Source organism: Quercus robur, chromosome 8 (genome assembly GCF_932294415.1).
Source record: "Quercus robur chromosome 8, dhQueRobu3.1, whole genome shotgun sequence".
Taxonomy (NCBI): Eukaryota; Viridiplantae; Streptophyta; class Magnoliopsida; order Fagales; family Fagaceae; genus Quercus; species Quercus robur.
This window is the reverse complement of record NC_065541.1, coordinates 2,370,100-2,387,001: the sequence shown is the minus strand read 5'-3', so window position 1 is coordinate 2,387,001 and position 16,902 is coordinate 2,370,100. Positions and strand designations below refer to the sequence as shown.

General features: G+C 34.7%; 2 protein-coding genes across 29 annotated transcripts in view; one reads left to right on the top strand and one right to left on the bottom strand.

Moving 5' to 3' along the window:
* Positions 1-16,902, bottom strand: part of LOC126694175 (heavy metal-associated isoprenylated plant protein 47-like) — a 48,628-nt gene that overhangs the window by 10,884 nt on the left and 20,842 nt on the right. The window lies entirely within an intron of this gene.
* Positions 8,062-12,610, top strand: LOC126694172 (4-diphosphocytidyl-2-C-methyl-D-erythritol kinase, chloroplastic-like). Of its 28 annotated transcripts, none has more exons than XR_007645634.1 (8): positions 8,067-8,531; positions 8,750-8,832; positions 9,474-9,609; positions 9,715-9,810; positions 9,900-10,045; positions 10,127-10,195; positions 11,731-11,818; positions 12,356-12,610. XR_007645634.1 is itself a non-coding variant. In XM_050390254.1 (5 exons), exons 1-4 carry the CDS (start codon positions 9,382-9,384, stop codon positions 11,755-11,757), a joined length of 420 nt encoding a protein of 139 aa, XP_050246211.1. In that variant the 5' UTR covers positions 8,839-9,381; the 3' UTR covers positions 11,758-11,771; positions 12,356-12,610. The 28 variants fall into 28 exon arrangements, 3 of the variants coding, with proteins under 3 accessions (XP_050246211.1, XP_050246212.1, XP_050246210.1); XR_007645632.1 differs by having other exon boundaries at positions 9,886-10,045; XR_007645640.1 differs by having other exon boundaries at positions 8,064-8,531; positions 9,549-9,609; positions 9,699-10,045.

The window sequence follows — 16,902 nt, the reverse complement described above, 5'->3', positions numbered from 1 at the left end:
CTCCGGTTCCTGCATTCTGAAGTCCCTTTTCGGCTTAGGCGGCAAGAAGCTTTGCCGAACTCTCCCTGAAAAAGGGGCTTTCCCCCTGCTTTGCAGCCGGTCATCCTCCAGGCGTTTGTACTCCTCTATGCATCTCATCAGTTGCCTCATGTCCTCCGGGGGTCTTCTTGTCAGCGACTCCCGTAGTTCAGAATCCTCGGGGAGCCCCATCCTGAAGGTGCTAGCCGCAATTTTCTCGTTTCCCCCACCAATCTCATTGTAGAGTTCCCAGTATCGGCTGGCATAACTCCGAAAGGTTTCCCCGACCCTCATTTTCATGGAAAGCAACGTGTCGACCGGTTGTTGCACTCGGCTGCATGTTACGAACCTGCTGCCGAACTCCTGAATCAGCTCGGCGAAGCTGTGTATAGAACCTTTCCGCAACCCATTGAACCATCTTAGTGCGGTAGAGCCGAGACTAGAGGGGAATACTTTACACATCAATGCATCGTTGTGCGCATGCAACGACATCATGTGGATGTAATGACTGACATGCTCCACGGGGTCTGTCCTCCCCTCATAGGAATTGAATGGTGGACGCGTGAATCTGCTCGGCATGGGTGCCCGTTCAATCTCATCCGAGAATGGAGACCGGGCCGCCATCCGCAAGGCCCTGCTCATGGCATCCATCGCGGCGTTGTGGTGCTGCCGCTCCTCTGGCGACTCTGATCCGTGGTTATCATATCCATGTGACCGGGAACGGTCCCGTCTACGACGAATATCCCGGGAGTGACGACGTGACTCTTGAGAATGGGATCGGTCTCGGTGTTGTTGCGTAACAGGTCGGCTGGAACCTTCCTCGCCACGGTTCCTTCTGGGTTGGGGGTTGTGGTCCCTTTCGTGGCGCCGACCCCTTGCCTCCAGCTCCAAGTCCATTACCAATCTGCGCAACCGCTCCAGCTCCCGGTCTCTATCATCAGGTTGCCGATGTGCTGAGACTTCTGAAATCGTCCGGTGCGTTTGGTCCGATCCTTCTCCCAATCCGGACCCTTCCTCTCCTCTTGAATGCTCCCTATCCTCCAGCCGCTTCTGCCTTCTCTCCCTCCACGTCGATCCCCGGGAAGATCCTACGGAATTGCTCGGAACGTGCCCTCTAGAACGCTCCTCAGACATCTTCTTTGCTTGAGTCTCACTCGAACCACAGCTTCGTAGGATGGCCCCACGGTGGGCGCCAGTTGTAAGAACCAAGTACAAGAACTCTGGGCCTTAGATCCCTTGGGCTCACAATTTATTTGTAGTGGGTTTAAGGATTTCCTACAATGGGTCGTTCTCGGCAGAGAGACTCAAAGCAACACTCAGCTGAAAAGCTCTCTCTTTGACTCCTTTCTCCCAATTTTTTCTGAACCCCTTCTTCTCCCAACTTTCCTCTATTTATAGCCAAGGTTAGTGGGGAGACCATGATTATGTTCATCGTTAGTGCTATTGAAGGTCCAGTATTATCTGGTTAAAGTGGTTGTTTTAGGTGAGAGGGCGGTGCAGCATTTATGATCTTGGAACTTGGCTCCATTTTCACCGATTGTGTTCGGCGACTCACGTTCCCGTGCATATCATGACCTTCTCGGGTATTGACTCATGCGCTCTACCGGGAAATGTTAACCGGTCAACCCCGGGAGCTTAATAACCAAAACTTGTTTTTGGCCCTAAGGCAGTTTTAAGAAGGGCATAAGGTAACGGGAACTATCTGCTGGGCCTGCGCCCAAGGCTGGTATGGGCTTGGGCCCGGGGCCTAGATGGGTCTGGGCCCAAGGCCTGTATGGGCTTTGGGAGCTCGGTGCCGTACAGTAACTTACTAACACGACCACGTGCAAGCTCTAAATTCATGGACTCTTCTCTCTTGGATTTTGAATGCACAAACTCCCACGCTTATGACTTTGAGATCCCACTCAAATATTTCAGATCACCAGTTATTGATCTTGTAGCAGCAACTTCTACAATACTAGATCTTCAATTTCTTCAAAAAATATTGTCGGTAGAAGACTAATTTAGAGAGTTTTGGGTACAAAAACATTAGATCTACAATTAGAGGCACAAGATGCACTTTTTTCTCTCTCAAAACCCCTTTTAGGGTTAGCTTATAATGTCCTTTAAATATCTGGGGGAAAAAAAAGGATCGTGATTTGGGCTTCAAACGGACAAGTTATGAGCTTTTTACATTTGCTGATTTTTGTTGATTTGCGATTTTTGATCAATCGAAAATTCTCCTGATCAATCAAACTAGTCTGATTTTGACTTTCCAAACCTGTAGCTTGTATGTTCTTTGAATTTTGACTTGTAGCACTTTGAGTATTGTCTAATATGACTTCATAGACTCTAAGATCTATATTCAGACAAGTTTGTGTTCAAGGTTTGTCAATTGTTCTAAACTTTTAGAGCCTAACAATCTCCCCTTTGGCAATCTATGACAAAACTTACATACAATATGAAATGCTCAAATATAAGAATATTCCTATTACAATAACATGCCCAATTACATCACAAATCTCAATCTAATACTTCAAACCTAAAAGTTGCTTGAAGAGGCAGAAGGCCTTGATCAGAATGTACCAGTCTTTCCTGAAACACTGAAAAGAGCACATCACCACATGTATGGAAATAAAGACAGATAAACAAAATGAACAACAAATATGCAATAATAGCAAATAACAAACATGTAAACTAACTCTCCCCTTAAATTAGATATATAAAAATTAAAAAAAAAAAAAAAAAAAACATTTACTTTCTTCCATTTTCAAAAACAATTTCAACTCCCATTAAATAAAAAGAGTTAGAAACCTTTTAACTAGGACTCCCAAATTTCATCTATTTCTCCCCCTTTTTGTCACGTATTAATAAAGGCAATCCAATTAGAAGGTAAACAGAAAACATACACAATAGAGGATAAGAGAAAATAGAGAACCAAGGAAACACAAAAAAATTCAACTCTATAGAAAATAGAGACAACTCTCCGTATGAAGAGCAACAACTCCCTTTATAAACAGCATAGGTTTTAAAAACATCTTTCTCCCCCTATAAAAAATAGGAAAAACACAACAAGTTTTGGGAAAAACAGTTTTGAGAAAAATTTAAGGGGTGCGAAAACCTTAATATATGCAAATTTGACACTATGTGACTCATAAACAGATGCATGCAAACACTCCAGGCATAATCAATTAAGATTATACAAAATAGATCTCAGTGATATAAAAATTTAGCATGCAAAGTGTTTTCATGTAACAAGGTATTTTAAAAACTCAAATCAACCTCAAGAGTAGGGAAAATATTTGCACATTTATTATCCACCATATGTCTTAAACATATTTCAATTTTCAGCACTTCACACATCAACAAAGATAGCATATACTAAAATGTATGTAACTCAAAAATTAATCAAACAATTTTTAGATCAAGTTGAATACCCAATTTAACAAAGTGTATGCATGTTGTGTGTGAAAAACAATCTATGAGAGACATGACTACAAAAAAGCAAGATGGACAAAGAAAATAATGAAATGCATGTCCTAATCTATATGTGCAATGCATGAAAAGATTGATCAGTTAAAAGCTTCAAAAACTGAAAATTTTCTAGTTTCGATTGATCAAACATCAATCAAGTAGTGATCGAGTAAGGCAGAGAGTTTTGAATGCAAAAACTCACAGTTTGATCGGTCAAGGGAGATTTTCGATTGATCGAACAATGTAAATTTTAAAACAAAAAATCTGAAAATTTTATGCAAAAAAACAACTTAAAATGTAGTTTCTAAGACTCAATGCAGATGCACATGTTCTAGAAACATGATGCCTCAAAACCTCACTTTAAAACTAGTCCAGAAGTAAAAATCACAAAATTTAAACTTCTAAAAACTTTTTTTTTTTAATGACAAAAAAAAAAAAAAAAAAAATTGTATTTGCACATCAGTTCATATGCAATTAAAGATGGCCAAATTAGTCAACAAACAGTCATATGTACAGAATTTAGAAAAGATTTGCGTGTAGTGTATGGAACTAGTAAGTGTACAAAGTACAGAAAATGTGATATGTAGATAGTAATCAAACAAATTTTCTACAACATCAATCACATTGGTTTGAAAGTGAATATCACCTAAAGAGGTATATCATATAACTTTTACATCTCCTAGAAAACATACTTGTAATCATGTAAAAGAATTTTATACTATTTTTGCCTTTCTTTTTTTTTTTTTTTTTTTTTTTTGATTTTCTTATTCTTTTGAAATCAACACCTTATTTAATCTTTTTGTGCAAGTGCTACACCTTACCAAACACGGCTTTTATAATTTGCACATAGGTATTTATGATCGGCAAGTAACAGTAGTGAGATAGTTATTTATGCCGTTCTCCTAGGATTTTTTAGTCCTTACGATCAAAATATGTGACATTAGAATCAAGATCATTTGTTTAAAAACTCTAAACAACTCACACAATTAAGTACTACATATCACAAACTAGCAAAGTGCAAAAAATAGCTCATCAAAGCTAAACAAAGTACATAGTCATGAAATGCAAATTTTATAGGCCAAACTTAATTACACACTTGGTGGTATGCAATACAAAAAAACAAAAAAAAAATTTAGATTTTCAAAATTTTTATGACTAAAAACAAAAAGAACACATTATGCTAAATGAACAAAATGCAACAACAATGCATAACAATACTCAACTAAGCTCTAGAAGATACACAAACAATAAATATCAATTTATTAATTAACCTATAAGTATGTGTACAAACCAGTACATACTAATACAAAATCAGAAATAGCTTATGCACTTAGTTATGCAACACATACTTTCTATGTTTCTTCACACTACTAAGCATGTTCTAAATCAAGAGAGAAATATTATAATTCACGAAATCCTCAAGAAGAATAAAACTAGACACAAAATAAAATATTTTAGTCTTTTTTTAATTTTTCAATGTTTTAGAATTAAAAAAAAAAAATCAAAACAACCTAAGAAAGTAAAACAACCAAAAACCAAAAGAAAACATGTCCACAAATAATTGAAAGAATTAAACCAAGGGTAAATAAACAAAAATCACCTTAGCAAATCTTTTATCACCTATATTGTACGAGTCTTTGGTTTTGTAGGTGAACAACCATGAGAAGTAGAGTGTATTTGAGGCATTACATAATTCTTATGATCAAGACAGATCGAAATCCTGCAATTTTTTTTCACAAGCCAACAAAATTAAATTTTTCAAAAACATATGAAACAGAAAGAATAATTTAGTCTAATATGACCAACAATACCACAAAGGTAATAGGTAGGCACATAAACAAATTTCTTATGTACTCTAATAGAAGGTTAAACATAGGTTTAGAAACTTTAGCATCTACATCAGAACTTTTACCTTTGTCCAACCTAGCAAAATAAGCCTTTTTTTTTTTTTATTTTTTTTTTATGATTCCTCCTTAAAGGAGGAATATAAATTTTTTCAGCTTTAGGCTTAAGAGGAACAATAACAAAAACAGATCTATTATCAATATCAAGTTTGGTATTAGACAATTTTTCCAGTTTAACTTCAGACTCAGCTAACTTTTATTCCAAATTGTTCATCTTTTCATTTTGAGAGGAAAATTGATTTCTCAAAAAGTCATTCTTTTTATTTGATTCATTCAATCTCACAATCAATTCCTCTTTTTCAAGATTAGCCAAATTTAACTCTTCCTTGAATTTCTTAGCAATTTTCATAGATTTAAATAATTCCTTACGAATAGTTTCACAGGCATCAATAGGATCAATTGAAACAATAGTGTAATTTCTATTCAAAACATCACAAATATGAGTAGATAGATACTTAAAATTATCCATGATTGCAAGGATCAAGGATCTCACTCAGGACGTTAATCCAATCAAAGTGAAGCCGCTATGATATCAATTGTTAGTTTGTTTAGACCCCTTAAAACAGATTATTTAACCTAATTAATTAGCCAAATATTTAATTAGGTTAATTATGAGATCTAGCTTAAACAGTAATAGATCATATCATGCACAACAGTAGAAAAGTAAATAACACACTGACATGATCACCTAGGAAAACCAATGAAACCAACCGTTTTAAGGTAAAAATCTTGGGAGGATTTGACCTAGCTATTCTCAAGATAAACAAATCCACTAATAGATAATTGAAGTTCTTACAAAATATTTAATTCTAAATCTATTGCTACCTCTAATAGTAACTTATTGATATGAGCATGTGCAAGCTCCAAATCCATAGACTCTTCTCTCTTAGATTTGCAGCACACAAGCTCCCACGCTTATGACTTTGAGATCCCACTCAAAGATTTCAAATCACCAGTTGTTGATCTTATAGCAACAACTCTTGCAACACAAAACCTTGAGTTTCTTCAAAAAATATTTCCGGTAGAAAACTTTAGAGAGATTTGGGTACAAAAACCCAAGATCTATAATTAGAGGCATAAGATGCACTCTTCTCTCTCTCTCAAAACTCCTCCTAGTTTTAGTTTATAATGTCCTTTAAATATTAGAAAAAACAGATTGCGATTTGGGCTTCAAACGGACAAGTTACGGGCTTTTTACGTTTTTTGATTTTTGCTTATTTGCGACTTTCGATCGATCAAAACTTCTCCTGATCGATCAAGCCTGATCAATTGAAAATTCTCTTGATCAATCGAACTAGTCTAATTTTGACTTTTTGAACCTACAATTTGTACGTTCTTTGAATTTTGACTTGCAACACTTTGAGCATTCTCTAATATGACTTCATAAACTCTAAAATCTATATTTAGACAATTTTCTTTTTTATGGTTTGCCAATTATTCTAAACTTTTAGAACCTAACAACTAATGTAAAGGGCAGTAGGTATAGAGGATGCAAACTAACACCCAATGTGTTATCAAAAAGAAAAACCGAATAATTTTAATGTAAATAAGCTAGAGTACAATAATACAAGACACTCTAAACCTATGCTACCTAATGTATTTAATCCCTCTAAACTCCAGTTATCAATGGACTTTTAGAAATCTTCTTTTCACTAGCTTCCCAAATCTCACAACATCAACTGGTTGCACCACCAATCTTTACCGGCTAAAAATTGTTAAGCACCAATACTTTCCAATGCTCCAAAACACTCATATTATGTGAAATTTGTGTTTGGGTATATCTCTTCTCAAGGTGTGACCTCAGTGGTGATTGAAGGAGCATATGAAAGTCTGGTGGTAGTGATAGAAGATGGAGTTGACTCGGTTAGCTAGCTTGACCCGCTCACTAAGGAAGAAGCTTGGCTCTGCCACCATTCAGAGTGTGCAAGAACTGAAAGCAGAAAGTGCCACTACAAAAAACGTGCTTTAAGGCTGCGTTTTGGAGCTGCGTTTATAAAAAACGCAGCTTCAAAGCAATGTTTGAGCTGCGTTTTCATAAACGCAGCTCCAAAGCAATGTTTGAGCTGCGTTACCCTTGGACATATATTATGAGTCGTTTGAATTGAGCTTATTGTTGCTAAAACTGAAAACTGAAAATACTGTAGCAAAATAATTTTTAAATATGTAAATAATACCGTGGGACTCATTTTTAATATTTTTTAATACGTGAACAGTGTCAGCACAGTACGTATATTTTTTAAAGAAACGCAGCTCTACCATTGGACATATATTATGGATCGTTTGGATTGAGCTTATTGTTGCTAAAACTGAAAACACTGTAGCAAAATAATTTTTAAATGGGTAAATAGTACCGTGGGATTCATTTTTAATATTTTTTAATACATAGATAGGGTCAGTACAGTATATGAACAGTAAAATTACTGTTCATAACAGTAACATTTGTCTCCCAAAAGTCAACAAATGCAAAAAAAAAAAAAAAAAAAAAAAAAAAAAAAAAAAAAGAAGAGAAGACGTGAACTGAAGAAACGCGGACGCACAAAACGCGGCTATAGACCAGCCCTGAAGCTGCGTTTTGTGCTGCTGAGGCTGCGTTTTGCTGGTAAGGCTGAAGCCGCATTTTTAAGAGCACGACTATAGACCAGCCCTGGAGCTGCGTTTAAAAGATGCTTAGAGCTAATCAAACGCAGCTTAAAAATTTCTGGAGCTGCGTTTAATAAACGCAGCTTGAAACCCTCAAATTAAAAATAATTAAAAAAACCCTCAAAACCCTCAGATTTATCTCTCTCTGACCCGGTGTCTCACCTTCTCTCTCACTCTCTCCCACCCCTCACCCTCTCTTTGATCTAAACAAGGCACTCCTAGCTCCGTCGTGAAGCCCAGCTGCCACCACCATGATGGTGGTTCCCAACCTCTCATCCTTTCTCTCTCTAAACCTGAGCCAAACACTTCATATTTATCCGATCTCTCTCTCTCTAAAACCTAGAACTCAACTTCTTGATCTACTACCTAGGAGAGCCCCAAATGGCGTGTGGAACGTGAGTCGGTGTTGTGGAGGTTAAAGGCCTCATGGATCTACAATCACATCCTTCCTAAAACTCAGTCCCGAAGGAGCTCCGTCACGATCTCGAATGCAATTTTTTGACAAAACCTCCACAGGTATAAATTGATCTATCTATGTTGTCCTTTGCTCCGTTTATATACTCAGTGAAGTTGAATATAAAATAATTCTAATTTTTTAAATGACACAGGCTTTGGTTTTTTTTTTTTTTTTTTGAGAGAGAGGGAAATCTATTAATATATTATTAATATATTTATTATTCAGTCAATTAATTTTATAATAATAAATCATAATATTATTCCAATTCCAATAATAGATCCTGTATACCGCTAGAGAGTTCGAGGGTTTTGTACCCATAAAAATCTGAGAGGCATTTGGAGGAGGCCCCCACTTAATCAAGTATGTCATTATCTCTCTCTCTCTCTCATTCATGGAATTTGATTGAACTCAGCAATCAGATCTCTAGAAAATAGTTTTAGGATTTTTAATTTTTAATTTCTTATTGTTTTGCTATTTGAGATCAAATCATTAATCATGGTCCTTTAGGTTTTTCATTTTTTTTTTTTTTTTTTTTTTTTTTTTGGTGGTGATTTATGTTCTGCCAAGGCTCTAATGAAATTGACATTTATAGATTGCTCATGTGAAAAATTGATAAGTGGGAGTTGATGTAATATGGAGTGAAGAAACTTTTTTTTTTGATAAGCTATGGTTGAGGATGCGTGTGGTCAATTTTTGGTACTGTTGGTGTTGTATTTAATGGTCAATTTTTTTAAAAAAATATTTTTTGGATTGCATCGAGTTGTTATTTATCTGTTTTGGAAAGAAAAATGAGAAAGGGTTTTGGAATTTTTTGGCGGAAAAGGTTTTAGGAAGAATAAGGTTGTGAAATGAGAAGAATGTTGTTGTGTTACGGCGAATGTATTTGGGTATCAAAGGGGTTAGGTTAATATGTTGGGTGAGATTCTTAATAGATGCGAATTGACTGTACTAGCTAAGAGATTTTTAATATGTTGTTCTCTTCTTACAATTCCTCTAAGAAGAGCCAGAGCCAGAGCCAGAGCCATCTCTCTTTATTTAAGCCAAATGGGTCATCTTATTTTCACTCAAACTCACAGTTCAAAAAGAGTCGGAGCCATGGTTTCTGATTCAAACACTCCCACAAGAAGACAAGTAGAAGTGTTTTCTTTCATCACTATTGTTATCATGCTTTCATTCAAGTTATTTTTTTATTTTTATTTTTATTCATTTATTAAATTGTGGGTTAGTTGCTGGGGTAATTAGGTAGTATATAATCCCAAAGAAAGGATAAATAAGTTAGCAGATGAAGTGGACAAGGAAGCACCCCTTTCAAGGCTGACTCTCTTCTCACCTTGCAAGGTAATCACCTTCCATTGTTTGAATTCAACTTTTGAGGCATTTCGGTTTCAGGAAAACTTAGCTTCAGTTCTTTAGACGTTAAAACTTAGGTGCCCAATTAAACTCAATCATGAGGTTGTGTTATCCAATACAACAAAACCAGTGTAATCTTTTTCGAAGACAATTAAGTTCAACCATGGGTTCATTGGTCTATGCAACCACATGGTTGAATATGGTGGCCTATGTATGTTCTAAGGTACAACACCTAAGAAACTGTGCTAAGTTTTGTGCTTCTCAATTTATATGTTGAATTTAGTGGTCTATGTATGTGCTTCAGGTTAATGTTTTCCTAAGAATAACCAACAAGAGGGAAGATGGCTTTCATGATTTGGCATCTCTTTTTCATGTAAGTTAATTTTAAATTAAAGCTATTAGCTGCTCAAATGCTCTACTGCAAATAATAATAAGTTTATTTTAAACTCATTTTTATTGCAAATTTATGTTGATGGGTCCTGTCCTTTAAATTTTGGAAGATTAATACCTGGAAGTCTAGCTCTTCCTTGTGTTCATTGGGTATCAAGAAATCCTCTTTTAGAGGTTCTAGGATGGGTTGCTGTATAGAAATTAAACCCATGGAATACCAATTTTAGAGGGAGCACTGGTGGTATTACCGTAGCTTTAGTCAATTTGGTACCACACATTTGCAAGGTTTTTTTTTTTTTTTTTTTTTTTTTTTTTTCTTTTAAGTTATGTAATAAACACATGTTAATATTGTTTTAGCTGTTAAAGGCAAATTTTGTGCCTCACGAAAAACCTTTATCTAAATTGAATGTTCTTGTGATCAAGGCGTGTTTTTGTTTTCTTAATAATGTTTGACAAATAAAAAAAAGATAATCATCAATTACTTTTTTTTATAAAATATGCCAACAAGAAATACATATAACAGAAACAATTATATCTATATAAAAATACACTAAGACAAAAGATGAGAAAAAATCAACTATGCTAACAAGTGGGGTTTTTGAAGGGTCGCCCTTAAAGCGAAATGTTTTACCATCTAGTTGTCAATGTTTTGATCCAGTGAAGTAGATTGTTGTTATATGTATATATACATACTTTGAAGTTTATTCTCCTTATGATAACGTTACTTGTGATGCATGTTATCCATCAATGCTTGTTACAGCATCTTTTAATGACTCAAGGCAAATTTATATCTTCTGCTTTTCATTGTCATATTTACATACATTGACTTTTATATATTGTTTTAGTACATAAACATACATATATAGGTTATAGTCATAAACTTATATTGGTGATAGTGGTTTGATAATTTAGTTTGTTGATCTCAAGTGTTTGGTGTTGGATTGAAAGAAAAGTCACTGATTAGGGGTTTAAAATCTGGTGAGGGAGGGGTTCTAGTCATAGGGCTTGGTTTTTTCTGTTTTTAGTAATTTGCTTACTTTATGATTCTAGTACCTCTTGTGGCATGTGGACACTGGGTCTTAAAGCCCACCAATGAAATCACAATCTAAACTTGTATTTGGAATTTCTGGGAAGGTTTTTTTTATAAAAAAAAAGAAAAAAAAAAAGTGTTTCTTTAGCAGTTCTAAAGTGTGGTTCATGAGTAAATCATGAATTGCCTTTCATTTCTATGCTCTATGCTATCTTAAAATAAAGGGTCAATTTAATAATTGTTTGAGAATTTCAGTCATGCGAAAATCTCTTCTCAGAGTTGTTACCACTGTTGTTTGTTGCTAGGCAAACTATTTAGCTAGTGGCTTCTAGTTCTGGGGGTCAGATTAATATCTTCAATATCAAGGCAAGCTTTGTACTTTTGCAAATATTTACTTTTTCATTTAGCTAGTGAATTTTTTTTTTTTTTTTTAATAAGTAATCTAGCTAGTGATTTTGTGTCTCAGACTTGGATTATTGTGTTTGTAGGTGGAGAGAAATCTTTACGATGACTAATAGTGAAGAGACAGGTAGTCGGGGTTGGGGTGCTTCAATGTTGTGTCACTTTTACAACAAGGTTTATTTATTTAATTTATTTTCTCTACAGCACTTATTTCATGACATGGCAACATTTATGTGTTTTAATTATCACTGTTAGAGTCAATTGACTGGAGAATCACTAGCTGGATTTTGTGATTTGATTACTTACCTGATTTAGCAATTTTCTATTGAAAAATGTGTATGTCTTGGGATGATATGCTGTTTAGGTTTAAATCATATTTATTTATTGTGTTGTGTTTAGGTTTATTACTAAATTAATTGATGTTAATATGTTGTTCTAAAGCACTTGTTTGTTCTTTTTCTTATAGACTATATATTTTTGATTGTTGTGCGAGGTGCATTCCATGTCTACCAAAATAATTGTCTATTAGTTTTATGCAATAAATTGTATCTTCATTTTACCAACCCCTCACCCCCCAGGTGGGCGGGAATTTCATTTGCAAATCCAGAACTGTGTTCATTTTCTCTACTCTTTCCTTGCTATTCAAAAAATAAAATAAAATTCTCTACTCTTTCTTGTTTTTGATCAACCATGGAATTTTGGCCCATGCAGTTTGGGAGTTGATGAGCTTGAGAAGCGGTTGGTAGCTCTTAGAAATCCATGAGCTGAAGATTGGATATTTGTGAGTTACTGAATTTCTGCAAGGTAGTTTACTGTAGATATTCTATCTCTATAGGATGCTACTCATTTCAGCATGTATCTTGAGATGCTATTTCATTGTTTTGTTCTGCGTATTTTGTGGAATGCCATGGACAGTGATTCTCCATCACATTTGCAAAAAATGTAATTGTTGAACTAGTTTTGTTTGCTAGTAATTGGTTGGGAACTTGTTGGGTTTTGGCAATTGTTGAGTGCTTACAGAATTGTAATTACTTGGGCAGGAATTGTGTTTAGCCAAAAAAAAAAAAAAAAGGACCTATTAGCCGCGTTTTTAAAAATGCGGCTATAGACCAACAAATGCAGGGGACTTTAGCGGCGTTTCTAAATGTAGTCCAAAGATGGTCTATAGCCGTGTTTTAAAAAACACAGCTACAGGTCTGAGCTTACAGCCGCGTTTGAAACGCAGCCCAAACTGGGCATATAACTGCGTTTTCTATAAAACGCAGCTATAGGTCTCAAACTTATGGGTGAAAAACGCGGCTATAGAACTATCTAGAGCTGCGTTTTTAGAAACGTAGCTCTAGGTCCCCGCAAGGGCCTATAGCCTTGTCGCATAAGCCGTGTTTGGAAACGCAGCTATATCCTATAGCTGCGTTTTTATGGGCTATAGCTGCGTTTTTCACATATAATTCGGCATGCTGAGCAAACAAACCCAACAGACCCAACTCCAAGTCAATATCCAGTACCCTTGTACCATGCAAATACAGTGGCTTATCCTAATAAGTACCCCTTGTACCATGCACATGCAGTGGTTTCTGATCAATACCCTAGCAATTATGCCATAATGTGATAGACATATTTCATGAATAATTATATATTGCAACCTGATCTATATGTAAACATTTTGTCTTTTTTTTGTTCATGCTCTTGCATGTTTTTTATGTCTCCTACATGTTTCTGCTGAGCTGATATATAAAATAATATTTGTATAAAAGCAAGGTATTGTGATACGTTAATCCTTTTTTTAATGGCGAAAATAGCATGCCGAATTATGAGGATAATGCTTCATGTGCCGAATGAAACTAAAATTTTCAATAACTAGATTTGTCATAATAATGCACAACTCTTTGACATTTTTGATGCAGTGTTGAGATTCGATCTCTTCTCCGATCATACTCATTATCTCATTCTTTTGTTTTTTTTTTTTTTTGCTGTGTTACACATTATTTTATTCACACATTAGAATTGTGTCCCGATGTGCAGTAAGTGATTATCGTGAATCAAAATCAAAGTACTTCCGACCATATAATATATTATATATAAAATTATAAATTATATCTTCAACCATATAATATATATATATATATATATAATGTTAATAATTTTTTATATTTACCATTTACTTTAAGGTGAAAATACCATTTTGGTCCCTATATTATGGGGTTACAATCAATTTGGTCCCTACATTTTGGTAGCAGTCAATTTAGTCCCTGTTATTTTCAAACTGCAGTCAATTTGGTCCCTACTGTTAATTTACTAACGGAAAATACCTACGTGACAAACAGTTTGCACTGTTGGCATATTTAAAGCTTACGTGGCATATAAAATAATATTAAAAAGTACCAAATCAGCATTTTTATAATTAATAAAAAGCCACGTAGAAAAAACAAAACCTACAATTCTAAACTGATTTTTTTTTTAACGGAAAAATTAAAAATGAATTAAAAAAAAAAAAACAAAAAAACAAAAAAACTCAATATTGAACGCATCAAGATCTGACAAAGACTCGGCAAACTTTGTTTGTGTCTGGATCTAAAGAAATGCAAAGGATCTAGATTACCAACAACCCAACAGAGAGAATTAAACCAATTTAACCTTTGATATACTTATACATCACTAAAACGTTTGGATGCAAATGGATATGGGTTCTTTACTGCAAATATGAGGAGGAGATGAAGTCTGTAGCAGATTTCGTGGAACCCAAGCCATGGCCAAGCTTTACACAGCCAAACCCCATGGCTGTCCCCAACGACCAACACAAGCCACAAACGGATGGCTAGCGCTCACTCTCTCTCCCCTCGCAGTCGCAGGGGTTTCTCTCTCCTAAGCTCGATTCTCTCTCTTTTGATTTTCCTTTGATGTGTGCACTGTTGAGATTGTTTGTGACTTTGTATGTTTGGAATGGGGTTTTGATTTAGCTTTCAACATGGGTTTGGAACTGAGGTGGTCTTTGTGGTGGCAGTTTGTTGAAGAGAGTTGGGTTTTGGAATAGATTAGTGTAAGAAAGGCGAAGACATGTTGGGTCTTTTAATTGAATTTTTTTTATAGTTGCCGAAAATGGGAAGGGGAGAAATCTCTAATTAACCGGTCAAGAAAAAGAGAATGAAGAAGGAGAATGAACAACAACAAAGATTAACACTTAATAAACCCATTTTGAAAACCTCCAAGCAAGATCAAGACTGATCAATCTCCAAATCAAAACAAATCACGCTGGGAAAATTTCTGATTCACTTTCACTTCCTGGGTCTTTTGCAAACCTTCGATGTTTGTGTGTTTGGATTGCAAGAAAATGAAAGAAAATCATAATTTATTTTTATTTCATTTTTATTTTTTCCATTAAAAAAATCAATTTAGAATTGTGGGTTTTTTTAGTTTTTTCTGACATGGCTTTTTATTAATTATAAAAATGCTGATTTGGTACTTTTTAATATTATTTTATATGCCACGTAAGCTTTAAATATGTCGACAGTGCAAACCGTTTGCCACGTAGTCATTTTCCATTAGTAAATTAACAGTAGGGACCAAATTGACTACAGTTTGAAAATAACAGGGACTAAATTGATTGTTACCAAAATGTAGGGACCAAATTGATTGTGACCCCAAAATGTAGGGACCAAAATGGTGTTTTCGCCTTACTTTAAATGTTGGTTAATTTACAATATGGGTTTAATTAGTTCTAAATCACTTGAAATCGAATAAAATATTAGGGTTTGAATTCAACTTATATAAAAAGACTAAGGATTCAAATTTGGTTTATATCAAAAATTAATTTGTGTTTGAACTTGATAAAGAACAATCATTATCAAGCATATCTATAAGTTAAAACTCTATCAAATTTATAAACATTAACTTACAATATTTTTTTTAAAGAAATTTATTATACTAACCATAAATCCATTTAGTTATACGTTTTGAAAAATTAAATTTTTTGTTCTAAAACTCAAAACTCTATATTGCGACCACTACAGTTTTTCACCAGCATCACATAAAATTCATTACAAGATATATACTCTTTGTTTCTCCCAAAAAAAAAAAAAAATAAATAAATAAAAAAGAAGAAGAAGAAGAAGGAGAAGAAGGAGAAGGAGAAGGAGAAAGACATGTACTCTTTAAATATATTTACATTGATGCTACCGCCTCCTGTACTTATGGATGGTGTTAAACTGATAGTTACTAATGCAAGTGCTAGCTGGAAAATTAACCAAAGTATTGACGAAGAAAATGGAGTGCAATACGAGCGATTGGGTTGGAGTTGATTGACAATTTCAACTTAATTGTTAGGTGGGCAGAAATTTTCCTTTGGACGGTTTTGGAGGAAAAGTTTGTCCTTGTTAAACTTTGTTTCTTTGAGAGTTGGCCTACTTTCAAAGCACACCCTCTTAAAAAGTAACACAACACATTCCTTTGATTTGAAATCTCTGAGACTCAAATACTTTAGAAAAAGAAAGGCTTTGCTGGAAAATTCTAATCAAAATTCAGCTTTCAAATGTTTTGACCAGAAGGAAAAATCTCATTCCAAAAAGAAAGTGAAGATGCTTACAAATTAACATTCCCTAATGAAATTTGACCAGGGAAAATTAAGGATGGTACATGAAAATTTTCATCAGAAGAAAGACCTTCTAGACAATTTTTTTTTTTAATAGAAAAATTACAATAAGGATGGACTATTTCACAGCCCTTTTTTTTTTTTTTTTTTTTTTTTTTTTTTTTCTATAAGCCATTTTAATTTTTAACCCCCACCTAAGCATTACGGCATAGCATTCATTTCCACAAACATCTATTCCGCAGAATACCACAGTTCAACTTTAAAACGCAAAATTCCCCAAAACCCTTGCCTTGGGGGTTTTCATTCACTATTCTCTATTGGACTGTGTAATTCCACACCTTCAAAATGCAAACTTTGAACTTAAAGAAACAAAAAGATAGCAATTTGGTGTAGGAACAACTTCTTCAAGCTCAAGCACCTTCCAATAAATCAAATTGTTCAAAGACAATAACTTGCCATACCAAGTGCTTCTTCTATCAATTCAAATGCTCCACACCACACACCAACCCATGTGTTGTAGAAAAGTCTTGCTTGGTAATTCACAGTGGACCCATTAGTTTTTGCAACAATGTCTGGTCAGGTCAGGTCAGGTCAGTAATGACTTGGATTTTGTAGTTCACTGATTATTTGGGTATTGTATCAATTTATTTATTTTTGTCTAATTGGGTATTTT

What these genes read in the sequence shown, in the direction of transcription:
- LOC126694172 (XM_050390254.1), top strand. Translation starts at nt 9,382, where the DNA reads ATGTTGGGTGAGATTCTTAATAGATGCGAATTGACTGTACTAGCTAAG. An exon ending in CCACAAGAAGACAAGTAGAA is followed by an intron (nt 9,610 to 9,714) that starts GTGTTTTCTTTC and finishes TGGGGTAATTAG; the next exon opens with GTAGTATATAATCCCAAAGA. An exon ending in ATTTGGCATCTCTTTTTCAT is followed by an intron (nt 10,196 to 11,730) that starts GTAAGTTAATTT and finishes TTGTGTTTGTAG; the next exon opens with GTGGAGAGAAATCTTTACGA.